Source organism: Crocuta crocuta, unplaced genomic scaffold (genome assembly GCF_008692635.1).
Source record: "Crocuta crocuta isolate KB4526 unplaced genomic scaffold, BGI_CrCroc_1.0 scaffold102, whole genome shotgun sequence".
NCBI lineage: Eukaryota > Metazoa > Chordata > Mammalia > Carnivora > Hyaenidae > Crocuta > Crocuta crocuta.
This window is the reverse complement of record NW_027530019.1, coordinates 11,518,530-11,538,615: the sequence shown is the minus strand read 5'-3', so window position 1 is coordinate 11,538,615 and position 20,086 is coordinate 11,518,530. Positions and strand designations below refer to the sequence as shown.

The 20,086-nt window shown below is 56.0% G+C and overlaps 1 protein-coding gene across 1 annotated transcript in view; it reads right to left on the bottom strand.

Annotated features, from left to right (window-relative positions):
• Positions 1-19,450, bottom strand: part of SPTBN5 (spectrin beta, non-erythrocytic 5) — a 45,181-nt gene extending 25,731 nt beyond the window's left edge. The window contains 22 exon segments of the mRNA XM_077764370.1: positions 186-400; positions 844-1,008; positions 1,522-1,692; positions 2,420-2,519; positions 2,700-2,839; positions 3,004-3,244; positions 4,249-4,536; positions 4,802-5,041; positions 5,268-5,398; positions 7,649-7,801; positions 8,521-8,721; positions 9,142-9,348; positions 9,426-9,626; positions 9,715-9,868; positions 10,108-10,340; positions 10,418-10,556; positions 11,814-12,451; positions 13,264-13,492; positions 14,026-14,183; positions 16,127-16,243; positions 18,934-19,101; positions 19,340-19,450. Of these exon segments, the coding sequence (XP_077620496.1) occupies positions 186-400; positions 844-1,008; positions 1,522-1,692; positions 2,420-2,519; positions 2,700-2,839; positions 3,004-3,244; positions 4,249-4,536; positions 4,802-5,041; positions 5,268-5,398; positions 7,649-7,801; positions 8,521-8,721; positions 9,142-9,348; positions 9,426-9,626; positions 9,715-9,868; positions 10,108-10,340; positions 10,418-10,556; positions 11,814-12,451; positions 13,264-13,492; positions 14,026-14,183; positions 16,127-16,243; positions 18,934-19,101; positions 19,340-19,450 (4,400 nt within the window).
• Between the last annotated feature and the right edge of the window lie 636 nt (positions 19,451-20,086).

Sequence of the window (20,086 nt, the reverse complement as noted above, 5' to 3'; positions counted from 1 at the left end):
AGAATGCCTAGCTGGGGTGCCTGGTTTTCCTAGTCAAGAAATGACCCTACTCTTACATAAGAGATTTGGACAACCTCTGGTCCTGTAGATGCCACCGCAGGGGCTCACTGGGTGAAACCAATCCCATGTTCACATGGTGGCAGGTGGCACACAGCAGGGTGAAGATGGGACAAGCAGGTGGGTACCTCTGCAGGTACTTTTGGGTCTCCTCCATGACAGTCTGGGAAGTGAGTCCCTGGTGGGCCTGGGAGACGAGAGCAGCCATCTTGCTGGCCAGTGCCTGGCTCTCACTTTCCAGTTGGCAGTGCTGTCTCTGTCGCCACCGGCTCGAGCCCAGGTCTTGCCCTGTTTGTGCACTCTGCAGGGCCCCCTCCAGCTGCTCCATCTTCTCCCTGGCATCCTGAGGAAGGCGCAGGGTGCTGCACTAGCTCCAGAGTACAGACGGGACTCTGACACCACACCGCTTGCAGCTTACCAGATTCACCGAGGACCTGCTGGGGACCGCTGACCCTGTCATTGTCCACCTCCCGCCTTCCCCCTGAGCCTCAGGACTACTCCTGTCCACTCAGGCTTCTTCCTTCATGGGGATTCAAGTTGCGTTGACCACACACATGGGGTTCGCAGGAGATGATTCTATACTGGCCTACTGGGGGGCAAAGCCAGGCTTACCTTGCCATAGGCTAGAAGCCTCTGAAGATGGCAGGACTTCCCAGGGCTGATCCAGAGTTAGTAGAATACCCCAGACTCCTCTCTTCCCCCTCCTCTTCCTGTCCTGCCTGCTTCCACCCAGCCTGCCCCAGCACAGCCTGAGTCTCCCTCCTGTACCCTGCCCCTCAGGCTGACCTGCAGAAGCCCCAGAAGCTGGGCCTGCTGCCTAGCTTGCTGAAGCTGGCCCCCACGCTCTGCCATCTTGTGCTTCAACTCTTCCCACTTGCTACTCAGGCTCCGGAGGCTGGCCTGCACATCTTCCTGGGCGTGGGGCCCGCTGCTCAACAGCTGTCTCCCAACCTGGAGTAGACACAAAGACCAAGGGAGTTCTGTTGAGTTGTTGGTACCATGAATGGCCACAGCAGGCTGGACCCAGGTGGCAGGGGTGGGGGGTGGGGGTGTAGCTGGCTACAGGCTGCGTTCTGTAGGCTTCAAGGGCTCAAGAATTTCATGTGGGTCCCAAATCTGGGGGTAGAGGTGGGAGGGCTTTCCTCTGATACCATCAAGTAGAGCAGAGTGAGTGGGATGAGCAGGCATCAGACTATAGTAGGGAAGGCTTTGTTCAGGAAGAGGTAACAGGCATTGGAGCTGCCCGGAGATCTGGGGGTGGGGGGCAAGAGATGATGGATACTTTCTGGGCTCATTTGGGTGTTAAAACAAAGGAGTATCCAGCCGAGTGGAGGAGGAATGTGGGGAATCCTACATCTGAGGTAGCTGAGAGTGATTCTTCCTTCAGTGAAGATTCTGAAGGGGAATTCTGGGCTGGGAATCTCAAGAGGAAGAGGCCCTGTGCCCTGTGTCCACCGCCCCCACCTGCTGCAGGCCCTCCACGTGCTCGTAGGTGGCCTGCAGCGCACACTCAGCTGCTCTGTGGCGCTTGAGTTGCTTCAAGATGTTTCTGGGCTCACGGGAAAGCTCAGCCACTGCCATCAGCTCCTTTTCCTCTATCCACAGCACCAGCTCTGCGACATCCTGTTTCCATTTCTGCCCAAGAACCAGGAGAAAATGGGTCTCACAACTAGGGTTGAGGGGTCTCATAGACCCCTATTGGCTCAGAGCCAATCCTAGTGTGCAAAGGGGGCAGGGCTGTGGTTACTGCTCCAAAGTAGGGCAGGAAAGCTGAGATCAGTAGGGAAATATTCCCCCTCCCACACCCCCAGTAAGAGGAGGCCTGGGGACTGATGGCCTGAGCCCCATGGTGTCCTGTGCCAAGAGAAGAGGAACATTTTATCAGTCCCTGCTCCCCCAGCTCATATCCCATCACGTGTGGCCATTTCTTTCCAAAGAGGCTTATGGTAGAGGAGGTCTGTGGACCAGACCAGCTCTGAACTCCTATGGGGGCTGAATAAGTATCTGTCAGAGCCAAGGTCGAGAGCTGGCGCCCATGGCCCATGCAGGAGCCTCGAGTGTGACCAGAATTGATGGGGAAGGGGTGTAGCCAGATGAGGGATGACAAGGAGGCTTATCAAGACTTTGGGTCCAGTCTTGACTCTGAACAATGTGGCCCCAGCCTGTTTCCCTCATCTGGAAAAATCTGAGCCATAATGTCTGTCTCGTAAGAAGTGCAATGAGGGTCAAGGATGTAACAGGTGGGAAAATGCTTTGCAAACTGTAAAGGGCTCTGGAGAGCACACAACTGTTATTAGTGCAGTGATATACTCCTAGGTACTCCTCTTGGGGAGGCCTCGTGCACCTGGGGAGGCCCCCTTACCTGGAACTGGAGGGAGGCCATCAGCTGCCTCTTCCTCTGCTCACTCCTCTCCTGGACTCTGGTCCACCATCCCTGGATGCTCTGCAGCTGCTCCCTGACCCTGGAGGCCGGAGGGAGTGTGGGAGGGTATAGGGAGGGCTTCACTCTGCCCAAGGCCCACCGTGGCCCAGGATGTGCCCCATCACTCCACCCCCCACACTCTCCCCCAGCCTCAAGGTGACAGGCTGTGTAGGCTGAGAAAGAAAGGGTGGTAGGTGCTACCCAGACAGGCCTGGCTCACTTGTGTGCAGCAGGGTGTCGGCTCTGGGCCAGCTTCTCGCCACGTGCCCGCAGAGCCTCTGCTCGATGGCCAAGGATGCCCAGTAGCTGTCCAAACTCTTGGTGCTGCTGCAGCAGGCTCTGGGCCTCCCCCACATCCTCCTGGGGGGTGCAGAGACCTCAGGTCATGCTTGGGATGACTGGGGTCAGCACCATGTCACCCACTGCTGGTCCAGAGCTGCCAGCAGCCCCCCACCCCACCCGCTTCAAAGCTCTCTCCAATGATAGGGAAGCATCGCTGCAGCCCTGTATTCCAGACTTCTTACCCCAAGGTTGCCCTGCCACAGGAAGGCTTCATGGCGGGCACAAGTGGCAGTGAAGCCATCTATGTCTCTGCCAAATCTCATCAGCTCCAGCCCCTCCTGCAGCTGCTGCCATCTCTGCTCCCAGGTGGCCTGCAGTCCCCGGCCTTGCTGGCTCAGAAGCTGCAGAACACGGACCACCTCTTGGGAGTCCGGGGAGTCCAAGGCTGCAAGGGGCTGGCCCTGGGCCTCCAGCTGCTGCAGCCTATGCAGAACGACAGACAGAAAGAAGGTCAAACTCCATCCACTCCTCTCACCCTGCTTCGTCCCCTCTGTGTCATTTGTTTTGGAGCTCTGATAGAAAGGTAACTGGCAGGGTGTCCGGGGCCGGTGAGCCCCATTGGTTCTCCTGTCGCAGGGGTCAGCTGAGTCCCGGCCCCCTAGTGATGCACAGGACCTAACAGGCCTAGCACACTCTTGAGGTCCTTGCTCCCAGTTGTCACATCCTTGCTCCAGGGGACCATCCCAATGCTGATGACCAGGCAAAGAGAAAAATTACTCAAGCCACATACATGCCTGTCTTCAAGGCCAATGCCAGCCCATGAGCATTCAGAAAGGGCATACAGCTTGGGGACAGGTAACACCTTTGTGTGGGTTAGAAAAAGGGTCCACTTCCTCTGAGCTGATGCTGCCCTGAACCGTTCAGAGAGTCTCAAGAGTGGAGGATGGGACGGATTCAGTGCCCACTTGGCTACATGTCAGGCTCCCCTGTGCAGGGCACAGCCTGTAGACCGTGCCGGGTGACCCTGCCTGCCTGACAGAACTGCAGCATCCTCCTCGCAGGAGGAGGGGCCTTGCCATACTGACGAGGTGGGGGTCTTAGTCCCACGGGGTAGGGGAGGGGATCCCAAACTGTCTGACACCAGGGGCCAGTGGGGTCTGCGTTACCCAGAATGGCTTGGGAGACCAGGCTGTCCTGACTTCAAGCAATCCATCAGGATCACCTGGATGGGGTAGGGCCAGGCCTATGCTTGGCAGAATCTAACAGGAAGGTCAGATTCTGCCCTGTGTCCCTTCCAGAAGCATTCAGGATGCCCGGTCAGCTCTTGGTTACGTCCCCCTTCTTCAACCTGTCCCACACACCTGCTGCACACCAGCCTGGACTACAACCCTGGGTAATGCCCTGCTTCCTGCCTCTCCCTTTCTGGTGTCCTGTCCCCCAGGCCTTAGCCAGCCTGAATCACACTCCATCTGGCCTACTATCCAGACCTCTCTTGTTGCAGCCGTATCTCCTCCAGAAGGTCTCCGTGCTCTGTCAGCAGCCTCTGGGCTGAGGTGATGTCCGCCGCCTTCTCCTCGCTGCGCAGTCGAGCCCAGACTCTCTCCGTCCACAGCAGCAGTTGCTGGCTGTCCCGCAGGAAGGTCTGCTGTGCTCGTGCCTCGGCCTGGATGCTGGCCTGTCGGGCCACATGCTGCTGTACCTGCTCCAGCAGCCCCTGCAGCATCTCCACCTGTTTTCGCAGACTCTGGTTCTCTGTGGGGCCCGACTCCTCAGCTCTGGGAGAATGGGGCACACGGCCCAGTCAGTGCCCTGCCCTGGGCCTGCTGCCTGGGCTTGGAGTCCCCAGGGAAAGTGACGCTAACTCTGCACTCCTACCACCCCCTCACCTCGGGACAGCAAGCCTATGTGGCCTGCCCTTTCCCCACAAGCACTTTCTCATGCCATGTCCCCACCTGTGCCCCAGCGCTTCCGTCCCATTCGTCATTCCTCAGTCCCTGCTCAGTCCTCCCCTGCCTCCCAGGACCCAAACGCAGGCTGTACTTTGTGGTGACCCTCTGCAGGTGGTGGATGCTCCTCTCCAGTGCCGGCATCTTCTGCTGGGCCAGCTGCAGGACATGGTGGCTGTCCTCTGACTGCCCCAGCTCCAGGGTTTCCAGCTGGAGGATCAGGTCTTGCAGGTGGACCTGTGTGGATCCGCACTCGTGCAGAAAATGGCACGCATCTGTGTCGTGTGCCAGCTGCATTTCCTTCTCCTTCTTCTGGGAGTCCAGCTGCCCCCACCTGAGCAGGGATATCTCCATCACAGGGCCACCTCCCCAGCCATACTGGGGCCTTGGCCACGGCTTCACACAATAGCCGCTGCCAGGCCACCTGTCCCTGCACCTTCTCCTCCCTGTCTGACACGTCCAGTGTTTCCTCCTGGCATCTCTGAAGGCACGTGAGCAGGCACGGAGGCCAGGCACTGCCTCCAGCGTGTCCCCACTGTTCTGCACTCCCTCACTCTTACCTCTGGCTCAGTTCCTCCTGCTGTCGCTGAATTCCGGGGGCATCTTCAGGACATCTCTGCTTCAGCTGCTCAGCAGAGCTGCTGACCTCAGCCCAATAGGCCCTTCCCACAGGCAGGGCGGTGAGGAAGTTCTGGGGAAAGGAAGACCCAGGCCCTGAGGGGGCTTCTGCTCTTCCCACACCGCCCTCAACACTACAAATGACAGGCTATGCTCTGGTGTGCGGGTGTCTGAGCTACATCCCTCTGGAAGGAATGGGGTCACTGGGTCTCTGTCCTTAAAGGGCTGGGAGGGCCCTTTAAAAATTCAAGGCTAGGTATCCAAGGTAGAAGGGAAGAAGTAAAACTGTCATTATTTGCAGAGGACATAGGATTATATATATAGAAAACCCTAAAGACCCCACCAACAAACTGTTAGAATGAATTCAGTAAAGTTGCAAGATACGAAATCAGTATAAAGGAAGATTTTGAATTTCTATACACTAATGAATGAATCACCAGAAAAAGAAGAAAACAATCTCACAATTGCATTATAAAGAATACCTAGGAATAAGTACCTGAAGAGATAAAAGACCTGTACCCTGAAAACATCAATGAAAGAAATTAAAAATTTAAAAAACCCCACAAATGTAAAGATATTCTATGCACATGGATTGGAAGAATACTGTTATAATGTCCGAACTACTCAAAGCAATCTATATTCACTATAATCTCGATAAAAATTTTAATAGCATTTTTCACAGAAATAGAACAATCCTAAAATTTGTAAGGAAATACAAAAGACTGAATAGCCAAAGCAATCTTGAGAAAGAACAAAGTCTTTCTCCAGACATCAAAGTATCACACTCCCTGATTTCAAACTATATAGTTCAGTAGTCTAGTAATTATTTATAATGATCAAAATAGTGTGGTATTGACATAAAAACAGACACATATATCAGTGGAACAGAAGAGAGCCCAGAAATAAACCCATGTACATACAATTTATGACAAAGGAGCCAAGGATATACAATGGAGAAACGTCAGTCTCTTGAACAAACGGTGTTGGGAAAACTGGATAGCCACCTGCAACATATGAAACTGGACCCCTACCATACTCCATACACAACAGCAAATTCAAACTGTTCAACACCTAAAACAAATAATCTGAAAAACAGGCAGAGGATCTGAATAGACATTTCTCCAAAGATAACATACAGGTGGTCAAGAGACACGAAAAGATGCTCAGCATCACTCGTTATCAGGGAAACACAAATCATGACAAGAGGTCACCTCACACACGTCAGCATGGCTGTTTTCAAAAAGACTATAAATGGGGCACCTGGGGGTCTCAGCCGGCTAGCTTCGGATTCTTGATTTCAGCTCAGGTCATAATCTCACTGGTTCATGAGATTGAGCCCTCAGTCGGGCTCTGTGCTGACAGCAGGGAGTAGTCTTGCTCCCTCCCTTTCTGCCCCTCCCCTGATTGAGAGCTGGTGGGTGCACACACATTCGCTCTCTTTCAAAATAAACAATAAACTTAAAAGAAAAATAAGAGGGGCACGTGGGTGGCTGTGGGTGGCTTAGTTAGTTGAGTGTGCGACTTTGGCTCAGGTCATGATCTCATAGTTCGTGAGTTGGAACCCCAGGCCAGGCTTGCTGCGGTCAGCACAGAGCCCACTTCAGAGCCTCTGTCCTCCTCTCTCCCTGCCCCTCCCCCGCTCACGCTGTCTCCCAAAAGTGAATAAACATTTATTAAAAACGAAATCCAAACCAAATGTGGTATACATACCACCATACAAAAGATGGACCCTGAAGTGCACTATGCGAAGCGAATTAAGTCAGAGACAGATAAACATTGTATGATGTTACTTGTATGTAGGATCTAAATGCACAAAACAAGATAGATACAGAGGACATATTGGTGGCTGACAGAAGTGGGGATGTGGTGGATGGGTGAAATGGGTAAAAGGGGTCAAAAAGTGCCAGCTTCTAGCTATAAAATAAGCCATGGAGATAGAATGTATAGTTTGGGGACTATAGTGAATAATCCTGTGTTGTATATTTGAAAGTTGCTAAGACAGTCTATTTTAAAAGTTGTCATTACAAGAGGAAAATTCTGTAACTATGTGTGGGGATGGATGCTAACTAGACTTATTATAGTGTACTTTTCACAATACATACAAATCTATCATTATGCTGCATACCTACAACTAATATTAGGTTGAAGATCAATTATGTCTCAATAAAAAAATAATAATCAAGGCCAGATCCCTTCCTCTTTCTTCCCAGACAGGACTACAGTTACCATGGAGAAGTGGGACACGGGAGTGAATAATGGAGAGGCAGGCGCGGCAGCAGGGCCAACGAGCCAAGTCCCCACCTGGGCTCCACAGGGGCAGTACCTTATATTTGAACTGCATGGCTTCCAAGTCGTCTGGCTGAGGCTGAAGCATTTGGAGCAGAGCTGTCTGCTTTTCCAGCCACAACTGCAGCTCTCCACATGAGCCATAGAAGTCAAACAGGGCCATTGCCTCTTCCAACTGAGCTCTGCGGTGCTGAGGAAAGGCCGGCCCAGAGGTTGGGGTGAGGCTCACTTTCCCCCTAGGGCACTCAGAGCAGGTCCCCAATCTCCACCTCCCCACCCCGCACACACTGGCAGAGCCCAGTGCCAGGGAGAGAGAGAAGGCCCCTGCCCCACTGCTGGGCCCTGTTTCTGGTCAGAAGTCCAGGGGAGGGAGCTGACAAGAGCTTAATATCAGGTCAAGGGCCCTGGAAGAGTGTGCTCTTTTGATCTAGCCCTTGGCTCTGAGGTATAAGCCATACTTCTGTGGGACCTGGCTCTGCCTAGCCCCACCCACCTCCCCTCCAGGCTTTCCTCCAGCCATCTGCCACTCCCAGCTTCACTTCCGGGCTCCAGGCACTCTGGTCTTTACTCCTCCAGGGCCTCCTCCCTGCCTGGGAATAGGTCCTGCCTAGGGCACAGTCTCCCCCATCTCCCCTGCCCTCCCCCCTGGCTTTGCCTGCTCTTAGCCTCTCCTTGTTCCAGTCACAGCCTAAATGTCCTTCCCTCAGAGATGCCCTCCCCGACTCCCAGTCTGACCTGGGCTCCCATCACACCCACAGCCATATAACGACCTGTTTCTCTTCTTCTCTGCCTATGTAAGCTCCTTGAGGGCAACGAGCATGTCCAGTCACTGCTCTGTCTCTGGACTCCCGGCTCAGGGTCCGGTCCGAGTAGGTACTCCTCGAATATCTCTTGAACAAGACATGTTACCTTTGCCACGGCCCACAGGCTCTCATAGTCCTGGCTCAAGCGGTCCTGTGTCTGGAGTATGGTGTTAGGGTCAAAGTCAGGGTCAGGATCAGACGAGAGGGCCATCTTCTGAGTGCTCGGGGGCCCAGAGTGGCAGGAAACCTCACTCCAGGTCCGGAGGTTCCTGGGACCTTCCTTTGGAGAGCTCAGGGCAGACACCACCTGCGCTGACAGGACACAGGATAGCATGTCCTGAGGAGACTCCCCTAAACACAAGTCTTGGCAGGGTGGGGCCAATGGTTGTACCTGGGGTGGGTCATGGAGGAACCTGATTAATGCGTGAAAACTCGTCAAAACTCTTCGTGCATTGTAAAATGAGCAAAGCCAAACTATCCTCTGGTGACTTCTACATGCAGGCAGACAAGTTTCCACTAATTGGGCTGGGGCAGCAGGTAAGAAGTTGCTGAGGAGGGGTGGGGCACCCCTACGCCCAGGGAGAGGCTATGATTCCCAGGTCAGGGGCCACAAAAGCCCTCCCATTTCCACCTTCTGTGTGGTCACGGGAGACGGCATAGCGCGGAGACCACACGTGCTATGGTGGTGGACGCCTGTGGTTCTGGGTCCCTGCCGTCCCACACGTACGGTGAGCGACACGTGCGTTGCGGCGGCCCGCGCCTGCTCGTCCAGTCGCCCCAGCTCCGCCCCAAAAGCGTGCAGGGTGCGCTCCAGCCGCTGGTGGCGCAGCAGCAGGGTCTCGGTGGCCGTCTGGTCTGTCCCGCGGGACGTGCTCTCCAGCACCGACTGCTGCTCCCTCAGCCACGAGGCCGCATCGGCCGCATCACTGAAGTACTGCGGGCAGGAGGGCAGGCTGGGCACAGGCCGACCCCACACGCCTGCCCGGCCCCCTACACCCGCAGCCTCACTACCTGCTGGACGAGCAGAGCCGCCTGCAGCCGCCCGCCCCGCCTGGCCACGCAGGCCCGGAGCCGCTGCCACGTGCCCTGCAGCGCCTCAGCCTGCTCCCTGGGGTCTGGCCGCGTGGGGGGCCCGCGGGCTCCCAGGTCGCATCCCCTGCGCAGGAGATCAGCACACACGGCCTGGTGGTGGCAGAGCTCTGCTTCCAGGGCCTAGAGGGGTGCAGAGCCAGGACCCAGGTGAAGGGAAGGGAAGGAAGGGCCAGGTGGGGACTAGGGCAGGGCACAGGGCCACAGGTACCTTGTGTTTCTTCAGGGCCGCTCTGATCTGGCTAAGGTCCCAGCCCAGGGCTTCATCCTCCACCAGCTTTCCGTGCTCCCTCAACCAGGCTTCCTCCTCCTCACAGTTGTGCAGGAACTCTGCCTGCTGCAGGGTCTGCTCCAGCAGGGCCCGCCTGAGGGATGGCAAGGGGCACCGAAAGGACTGGGGAGGGGGCTTCCCACCAGGCTCATACATTCCCCCTTAGACAGGAATTTTCTTTTTCCTGAGGCCTCAACAAGGGACACAGAAGACTTAGAGGTGAGGGTCAGTGTGGAGGAAGTTGCCAAGTCAGCAGTATTTTAACCAGGGCAGGAGGTAAATTGGTTTCCAGAAAAGTTCTAGAGAAGGTAGAAGAGCTGGGTGACCTCTTACCGGGCCCTTAGAAGAGAAACCAGGCTCCCGTGGAGCTGGGCCAGGGCCTGGGCCTTGGCCTGCAGCACCTCCAAACTAGTGCCCAGGGAGGAGTCCAGCTCCGAGGTCTGGAGGGCAAGATGGCGCACATGGGCCCCGTGGGCTGAGACCTGGGCCTCCAGCAGGTCGTGCCTCTGCAGCAGCTCCACGGTCTCAGCCAGCTGCTGCCCGCAGGCTGTGGAGCTGGCCAGCACCTGGCCAGGGATGGACAAGTGATCACTGCTGTCCCAAAGTGCTGGGTTGCCCAGGGGCCTGCCAGTCCAGGGCCCACCTGTAGCTCCTTGAGCTGGTTGGAAGCAGTCTCCGCCTCCTGCAGCAGGCTCAGCACAGCTTGCAGACCAGCCATCTGCTTCTTCTGCCCTTGGAGACGTTGAAGGAGTTGCTCCCAGCGCCCAGTGATCTCCAGTTGCCTAGAGGATATGAAAATAAGGAGGGGAGGTCTTCACTGGCCTGGGGTAGGGAAGCCACCTTGGGGTCTACACCAGGCTTGGCTGTCATGGAGGAGCCTCAGCCCAGTGACTGGGGGCTTGGAGCATCCTAGCCTAGGGTGGTTGGGGCATTGTGTTCTTGCTTCTTAGATGCAGAGAGGCCAGATGGAGGGTCTGTGGGGCTCAGGCCATCAGGGCCCCCAAACCGTTCCAGTCTCCGTCTCAGATGATAGCAACTTCATCCTTCTACGTGCCTGGGCTAAAATCCTGATAACTGAATTTCTGACACCCCGCATCTGATCTGTGTGTACATCCTCTTGGGTTCAAAATATATCCAGAATCCCACCATTTCTCATCACCTGCATTGCTTCTCTGGCCTAGATTATTGCAATAGCTTCCTAAGTGGTCGCCGCTTCGGACCCTTCAGTCTGCTCTTGACATGGCATTCAGGGTGATTGTTGTAGAACACGGGCTATATTGTGCCACTCCTCCATTCCAGCCCCCCCTCCCTCCCCCTGTGATCAATTCCCCATCCTTCTGCAAATAAATCCCATCTTTACTGTACCCTACACATCCCAGCATGATCTCTGCCCCCACCTTTTGCCCCTGAACCTCCCTGACCTCAGCCACTACTTGTCCACTTTGGCCAACAGTGGGCTCCATGCTATTTTCCAAACAGGGCAGGCCATGCACCTTCCCTCTGCCTGGTATAGTCTGTTCCCATATCTCTATGGCTGGCCCCCTCTTCTGGTGTCTGCTGCTTCCTGGTCTTTGCTCAAAAGGGAGTCTCCTCTGACCACCCAGTCTAACCCCCGCCCCCTATGTTGGCACCTCATAATCCCCTCTGCTTTATTACTATTTTTTCATCACTATCGCACATACTATATGTATTTTTTAATTTGTCTGCTTTCCTTAGTGTGTAAGCTCTGTGAGAGGAGACTTTATTGTTTGTCCTCTTCATTACTAAATCTCCAGTGCCTAGAAAGGTGCTGGGGACCTAGGAGACAAGAAATACGTGTTCAGAGTTGATAAGAGGTATCCAGAAAGGGCAGTGATTTACCAAAAATAGTGAATTGTGGATGCTGGCACTTCAGGCCCCAGTGGGAGTTGGAGCTTTTAAAGGGAGCCCTGAACCTATCGATCAGACCTCTATGGCCAGGAATGGGCACAGGTAAAGACAGGGATAGGATAGGAAGGCGTGAGCCTGTTTTGAGGAGGACTCCGGTGCCCCAGGCTCACCTGCGGGCTACTTCTGCCCAGCCCTGGTGCTGCTCCTGCTGGAGGATATCTGCGATCTCGGCCAGGGCCTGGAAGCGCCCCTCCTGGGGCAGGATGCCGGCCTCTAGCATGCCCAACCTCTGGGCAGCTGCGTCCACCGTGGCCAGGCGGGCTGGCGGGGCTTCAGCTGTGGCCTGGTCCAGCATTTGCTCTGTGTCCGTCAGAAAGCTCTCCCTGAGGTCTGCCTTGCGCTGGAAGCGCCGCGCCAGGGTTTCCAGCCGCTCTAGCTGTAGGAGCCTCCGCAGCAGAGCCTGGCTCCGTGAGGCCTCTGCCCGCTCCAGGCCTGCCCAGCGCTGGGACAGCTCTGCAGGACCCAGGCCCTCCTGAGGCAGGAAGGGCCTGCGGTTCTGGGCTCGGAGGGCCGTCTGCAGCCGGAAGAGCAGAGCCTCTGTGGCCCCTCGCTGCTGCAGCCGTGGTGGCTTCTCCTGGGTGCGGAAGAAGGCAAAGGCCACCAGTAGCTGGCGCATGGCAGGCAGGGAGTCTGGGAAATCCCGCGCCTCCAGCTGCACCTGCTTCTCTGCAATCCAGCGCAGCAGGTCGGCCACTAGCTGCTCATACTGGGTCTGCAGCTCCTCGGTCTCCTGGAGCTGAAGCAGGATCTGGGGGAGGCACAAGGAGGCATCAGGGCAGCAACTCCGAGCAGGCCCTGGAATGGAGGTGCTCCCCTTTTGGATGCTGAGTGACTGCCAGGGTTGCCCAGGTCAGCGGTGGCTCCTTCCCCCAGCTGAGGTTGCACTAAAGTGGGGGTCCTCCCAACCCTCAGAGATTCAAGTTTGCCTGCATTGCACTCTTAGACCCAGGAGTGTGGGGCACCCACCCTGCCTTCCTCCATCTTATTTTACCCCATTTGGCCTCACCTCTGGAGGTACTATTTTTCTGGGCTGCTTTTCCCTTTCCTGAGGCCCCCACATCCCTAAAGCAGCTCAGAGCCCTTGGCCTGGACTATCTCCCTCATGCCCGACTGAGACACCAACCCTGAGAGCAGCCTCCCCAGGTTTCCATGCCTGCCTCCATGCCCGGAGAGCATAAGAGGCCCCCAAATATGGACCCCGCCCAGCACAGCTGCCTCTGTGCTTGTTCTTGCAAAGTCTGGCCCTCTGAGCCTTTCAATCCCATTAAGGGCATAACAGCCTAAGAACAGGGGGAGAGGGGAGGATCTGGAGGGGATGGCGCTCACCTGGCTTTCCCTGCTTGCCATGCACTGTGCTCACACACTCCCGAGCACTCATAGCAGCCTTCTGTCACCCCAAGCATTTTGGGCTCCATTGGACAGAGGAGGCCCAGTAAAGTTAGGGGACATGGCCAGGGCCACACAGCCAGGAAGTGGCAGAGGCAGGCTTTAAGCCCAGGTCTGACTCCAGAGCCCATGCTGCTCATCTCTCCTTGAGGCCACCTCTGCTCTGTCACCAACCTTAGCGAGTCTCCTCTGGACAGTCTGCTCGTGGTGCAGGCGGGAGAAGTGGTGGTAGTAGAGGGAGACGTAGGTCATGATGGAGCGTTCATCGGGCTGGAGGGCAGCCACGTCCTCGGGGTCCAGTAGCTGAGCAATGCCCAGCTCCTGCTCAGCCACGCGGAAAGCCAAGTCAAGGTTGTGTAGTGGGTGCTCGGGACGCAGGGAGCAGTAGTCAAGCAGGTCCGGCCTGGACAGAGAGCGGGCAAAGCTCTTCACCAGAGAAATTTACTGCTTGGGTTTAAGTGGACTTGTTACAAAGGCAAACAAGCTCCTATTGGCCACTCACACCTTACCAGGTATTGGTTTCCCCTGACTGTAACCTGAGACTCTAATGAAGGAATAGGGCACCTGTAGAGAGGGGAGGGCTAATTTCCCCCAGGGGCCCAGCTTATTGGTAGGAGGAGAAGCTCTAAAAGGGCACACACACTTGCAGGGAGAAGATTGAGAACAGAGTCAGCAATGACACAGACGGTAGAGAAAGGCAGGGGTCAAGGCAAACCTGGCCAATTCCACAAGATTTCCTAGGAAAGGTGGAGGGCCTTGGCAATCAGCCATCTCCACTCCCAGGCCCAGGGTGCAGGGCCCAGAGGGATGTGGGCGATCAGCAGGTTGAGGCCCCAAGCCTGTGCTTGTGCTTGGAGGCCTCTAGGAGAGAGGCTGAAGCCTGCCTCAGGCCAGGTAGGGTGGGAGGGCCCTGGGCCTGCTCTCCCTCATGCGCACCTGTGTGCATGGATGAGGGCACTGAAGCCGAGTCCGTCACTCCAGCTGTGGGAGAAGTCAGTGATGTTGACATTGGCATAGCAGGCTGTCTTCCGCTGGCACCAGACCAGCAGAGCTTCCTTGGCAGACAGCAGGGCTGCACTGGCCCCAAACTCCTCCTGGAAGGGCAGGATCGTGGGTCACCATGCAGGGACAGCTGAGAAGGCAGTGGAGCTGGCAGGCCGTGAGAGACAGGTTGGGCCTGGTTGTGAGCCTTCTCCTCCCCGCAGGTACAGACTGCCCTCTCTTTGGAGCACCTGAATTTACTCTATCTCATTTGTGGTGGGCAGGGACTGGGGCTGAGATTCTTCTTCCAAAGAAGTGTGTTCCTCCAGCCCGTCTGATGGGCGGGGCATTGTGCTAACCGACCCTGGGCCCCAGGGAATTGAGGCTGGGGTTTGTTAGACTGGCTCCCGGTCCCCTTGGGCTGTCTTCCAGCCAGGCCCAGGGCCCATGCACTTGACTCTCCACTGCTGGCTTGCTCGCAGCCCCAGGAAGCCGACACTATTACTGTTTCCACTCTAGGGATGACACGGGGAGGTGCAGAGGGGTAAGTAAGAAGCTCCCCAGCATCCCTTCACCGATAGGACAGGGACTTGCCTGACCAGGAAAGGCTGACAGCCCACCACCTACTGCCTCGAGGCATCACTGCCTGCTTGGCAAGGACATCTTCATCTGGTTTCAATCCGCTCCCACCCTCCGCATTCCACCTCTTGAGGGTTTCCTTTGTTCTGTACTAACCTGCCCCCACCTCGGCCCCGCCCCCTCTCTTCTACTCGGTGCTTTTCTACCTCCTTTCTTCCTTCTACTGCCCTTCCTCCAGCCTCCATTCCTGCCTCAGTGGTACTCTCCCCCCACACTCCTTCACACCCCAAAGTCCCTTCTCCTTCTCTCCCTTCCCCACTCATGCTTCCTTTCATTTGCTCCACCCCTCCACCAGTTCCTATTTATAAACTCAAAATGTCAAAGCAGGGCAGACTGCATCTCCTGCCTTGCCCTTTGGGCCCCTGAGCGTGGGTGGGCAGCTGTGTAGGGCAAAGCACCCAGGCCCGGAGCAGATGCCCTAAGCAGCTGGGCTGGCAGACACGAACCAGGAGAGGTTCTGGGGATGGGCACCGAAGGGAGTGCGGTCAGCCTGGTCCAGTTATGTCTGTTTTGCAGGGAATAGAGCCTGAGCTGTCAGCGAGCAGGGTGACCGATCAGGGGATGACGCACCTGCTGCCTCCCAGGGAAGGGGCGTCTGGGGCACCTGGAGCTGGCTTAGGGAACCGAGGAGGGTTGGGTAGCTACGTGGAAGGACCTGAGGCCAGTTAGAAATTCATCCATCCATTCAGTCATCACATAGGTCCTAGGCTCTGGGGACACTGCCAGGCAAAGCTCCTGTTCTCCTGGGGCTCACAGTCAGATGATGGGCTTCAACGGTCCTCCGGGATTTGAGCCAGATCTGTGGCTTCTTTTCATTAGGGATTCATCCTCTAGGTTGGCTTTTCTAACACAGTGGAATTGAGTCTTAGGTGGAGTTTTGGAAACCCAATTGGAAATATTATGAAAATTGATAAATATAAGGACTTTATGTTTTTACTCTTTCCAATTCACTCCTGAGAAAACAAAAGGTAGAGCAGGGGAGGATAGGGGATGGTGTCTTTGATCTTCAGGATACTGGGGATTTGGAAACTTCTGGGGTTGGGATGCCCTCTACATGTTTACTTTCCCCCAAAAGTACATTAGAGGTATAATGGAAGCTACAGGGTTTCAGTGCCCAGTAAGGAATAAATCGGGGTGAAAGGCAGGCACTGGGCAGTCACTTCAACCCCTTACTTGTGAATGGCTTGTCCCAGACTGGGACTGAAGTTTGTGAACCTAGTCATCACTTCAGCATATTTCTATTTCTCTGACATTCTTAATTCTTTGCCCATAGTTAAAGAGTGGGTATTAATTGTGGATGCTAGCGTCTGCTGCAGAGACCCTAACAGTCAGGTGGAGTGGCTCTGTCCCCAGGGGCATGAGGGGAGGCTGGGGCCAGTCTGGGCCAGGTGATTAGGTGCTGGGGGCTGGGACATACCCTGTCCAGGCAGATGTGGGAAATCTGGAAACGCAGAATGATGACCCAGATGAGTCCCAGGATGAGTGTTTGGTCTCCATCCACGATGTTCTCTGGCCCAATGAGGGGTATTGGCACCTGTGGGCACAGTTGGCTGGGCTCAGCTGTGAAGCCTGTATGCCAGAGAAGACTCAGAGGAACCGGAAGTCCAGGGGGCCTGCTGCCAGATGGCAGGGTCCTGGAATCCATCCTGCCCCAGGAAGTCCCCAAGGGAGAAACAGGCAGTGCACAAGGTGAGGTAGGAGATAGCTTTCTAAGCAGCTGCAGCTTTGGACCCAAGTCCTGGCACAAAACCCAAGATGGGTGCACTGGGCTGGGCCACTGGGATGGGGACTCCTTATGTGTGGGCTACAGGTAAACATGAGCCAAGATCAGTGGGTCAGCCATAGGGGTTGAAACGAGGGGTCATAATAGTCAAAAAATGAGCTCAATAGATGACAGCAGCTGTCTGCCTCCACCTCTCAGGGCATCTTGGAATTAGCAGGGAGTGCTTGGGTCCCTGGTTCCCACTTCAATCTCCTGCTAAAAAGGCAGATTCCCAAGCTCCTCCAGCTGCTCTCTTGGGCCAGGGCCCAGGATTTTACATTTGGACAATGACCTTGGGTGGTTTTCCTGTGCACTTAAGTTGAAAGCCTGCTGCCCTAGATCTGGCCACATAGACGGGGAAGAGGAGCAAATGAGGGGAGAAAGGAACAGAATAAGCATCAAAGCAGCACGAGACCTGGGCCCCTTCACCCTCTAGCTCCATCTTCCTTTCCTGGATTACACGGCTCAAGGCCTGTAGGATTCTTGCAGTTCTTGGGATTGTTGGCACAGACCTTGGGCCTTTGTACTGGCTGTCCCTGCTGTCTGAAAATATTCCCCCCAGTAGCCACCTGGCTACTTCCCTCTCTTCTTTTAAGTCTTTATCAGATAGCACCTTTTCAATGGCCACCTTATTTAAAATCACAACCCAAGGACTATTCCTCCCACTCATACACACACGCTTGACCCCCTCACCCTGCTTGGGTGGGGGTGGGGGGGGTCTTGGTTTTGTTTCCTGATGTCTCCCTAGCAGAGCGTCTGGCATATATTGGGTAATGGATAAGTATGCACCTAATGGAGAAAGAAGAGGAGAGACTCCCCATAAGACCTGGTGGGACAGTGGCTTCAGCCAACTATCTGCCTGGTGGCTGAGGCTGCATCCCTGGGTACTCTCTGGGGGTACACTTTGGTGTATCTGTCTGGCCTCTGAAGGGCCCACCCCCTGCTCAGCCTTCTCTGGGCACACCTGAGCCCTTCCGCATTCACCCAGCTTGGAGTTGGAGCATCTGGTCAGTGGGGTGTTGGGAGTCCGCTCATACCAGCTTGTGAAGGCTGATCTTCCCACATGGTGTTTGGGGATATCACACCGGCAGCTTGCAATCAGCCGTGGTGGAGGTATCACTGCCACAGAAACCAGCAAATGCTCCAAACGAGGGCTTTTATTCCCCCTACCCTGAGAGCTGGTTGTTAAACATTTACCGACACCCGGTGATCTGCGTTAAAATCAACTGTCTTCCCTGAAACTGCAGACTCCTTGCAGTAAGGTCTGGGCTTTGCTGATTGTTGTCCCCAGAGCCTGGCACAGCGTGCCAGCAAAGGACAAGGTCTCCAGAATTGAGTGCCTCCCACATCCTACTACTCATCAACCCTGTGTTGGGGCAACAGTATGTACAGTGGAGGCAAGGCTGTCACCTCGTAGACTATGTATCAGTAACATGCTATGTATCAAACTGGTGGGGGGAGGCAGAGCCTCTGACAAGGGCCATGGGGCTCCTACTCTTCCCAGGTACCTGGAGGGGAGGTGGCTGGCTCACAGGCTATTGTCCCTGGGACCAAAAAGGGCCTGGCATTCTGTGACTGTCAGCTGTCTGCTCCTCCCTGTGCTTGGGGACTGCAGTGCCCCGCTCCTTTGCTTTGGTTTCTTACCTCCCTGGCCTCTCTCCAGCATGCCAGGCTCCCAGGGGGCTGTGACTTCCAACCCACGACTTAGGTGACACTGGGTTTCAGCCCAGCCAATTCCAGCTCAGTGATTTTGCAGTCTCTGGGAACAGCCACCTCATGGGTTCAGTCCCTGAGGCCAGGAGCCCTATAGGCCTCACAACCTGGTTATTAGGACAAATGACCCCTGTCCAGCCCCCCGACACTGGCCATGAGGGTCCTTCCATGTTCCTGGAGCTTTTGCTTCCTTTTAGTGACTATTTTTTTGGCCTCTTTCTTTCAGGAGACTGGCTCCCTCCCGTTTGCCGTGGCCCCTCCCTGCTAAGCGGTCCAGCTTCTCTAAGGCAGACCTGCACCTCTTCCCCTCTTCCCTCTGCTGCCTGGCCAGTGTCCAGGGTGCTTCTCCTGTGTCCTACCCTCAGCCTGCCTCCCCCGGCCCCGCATCCACATCTGCTGGCCCACCGACCATGGGTCTTGCCTGGTAAATTATTTCCTTATTTAGGAAAGGAGAAGGTTAGGCTGAGAATCCCGTGATTCCCTTGTTCCGGTCAATAGCATATTTCAGTCCCACCCACGGGGATGATGGCTGTTCCTGCTCCCACCGGTTTGGGGCCTTCTAAGCTGGGCGTACTGTTCAAGGAAGGGCTTTGCTTTCTGGACCTCTGTATCCCAGCTGCTATTGCCGGGTTCAGGCTCCAGATCTGCTGCTCTGCCCTGGCCAGCCCAGAAAAGGAGATCTAGTAGTCCAGCCTGACCCTGCTGGCCGCCCCAGCACCTGGCCCAGAAGCCCTCTCCCCACTGCCCACCTTGGCCCTGAGGAAAGCCAGAGCTCGGCTGCTGTTCTCTAGGAAGTGCACTCGCATGCGGCCCCGGCTGGGGGGTGGCAGGGCCTCCCCCGAGATGAGCTCCAGCAGCCGCAGTAGGTAGATGCCATCGGCCAGCTCTTTGTACAGATTCTGGATCTTGATGCCCACCTGGGAGGGGTGGAGAAGAGGCACAGGGTCACCCCCTCACCTGTCTGGCCTATCCCAGGACCTGGGAGGTGCAGCTCAGAGAGGCTTCCTTAAGGAAGGAGCACGGGGCTCAGCTGTGTTTTGAGGTGTGCGAGACATCTCAGCCAGATGACCTCGCAGCTGGCCCTCAGAGGCCACTGGCCAGGGAGCCTGTGGGGACAGTAGAGAAGGGCTGGGGGGCACGCCCAGCTCCACTCACCCGGCTGTGCTGGAAGACGTTGTTGATCCAGTTGGTGAAAGTCTTCTCCTGCATGCGCATGTGCTGTGCCTGCAGCTTGCGAATGTGGCTCAATTCATACGCAGAGTCCATGATGGGACAGGGCTGGGAGCACTGCCTTGGGGCTCTGTGGCTGGCTCCCTGCTTCAGGCACCCTGTAGCCGCAAGGAGCTGCTGGGGACTGTGCGGCTGACCAGCCACAGAGCCTACAGCCCTTTGGGGATGAGGGGTCACTGGAGATTTCTCTAAGCTGGAGATGTTGAGGGGCATGGAGGTTGGGGGAGGAGTGTGAACTGTCCCCACATTTGATGGCGAGGGGTTGCAGCTTGGGGCCCAGCCAGGTAAAGCTCTGGGGCTCCTGGCTGGCACCCTGTACTTGAGTGCCTCTGAGCCCTTTGCCCCATCCCACTTTCCAGATTCTTGGGACCATGGGGATGGGCTACTGCTCCTTGGGATGAAAAGGGCAGGTAGAAAGAAAACCGGAGACTGCTCACCTTGTTGATGTCTGTGCCTGGAAGGAGACCCTACTGGATGGATGGAGATCGCAGATAGCAGAGGCTGTGTTGGGAGGGAGAGAACCAGAGGAGAGGCTGGAGCTGGGGCCACGCCATGGCCCTCCTCTTGAGCCAGTGGGGTAGGGGTGACGGCACACAGCCGGCATTGTCCTCCCACCTGCCAAAGGGCGTGGCCCAGACTGAGTGGGGGTGGCTCGGGAATGCTCCAGACTGT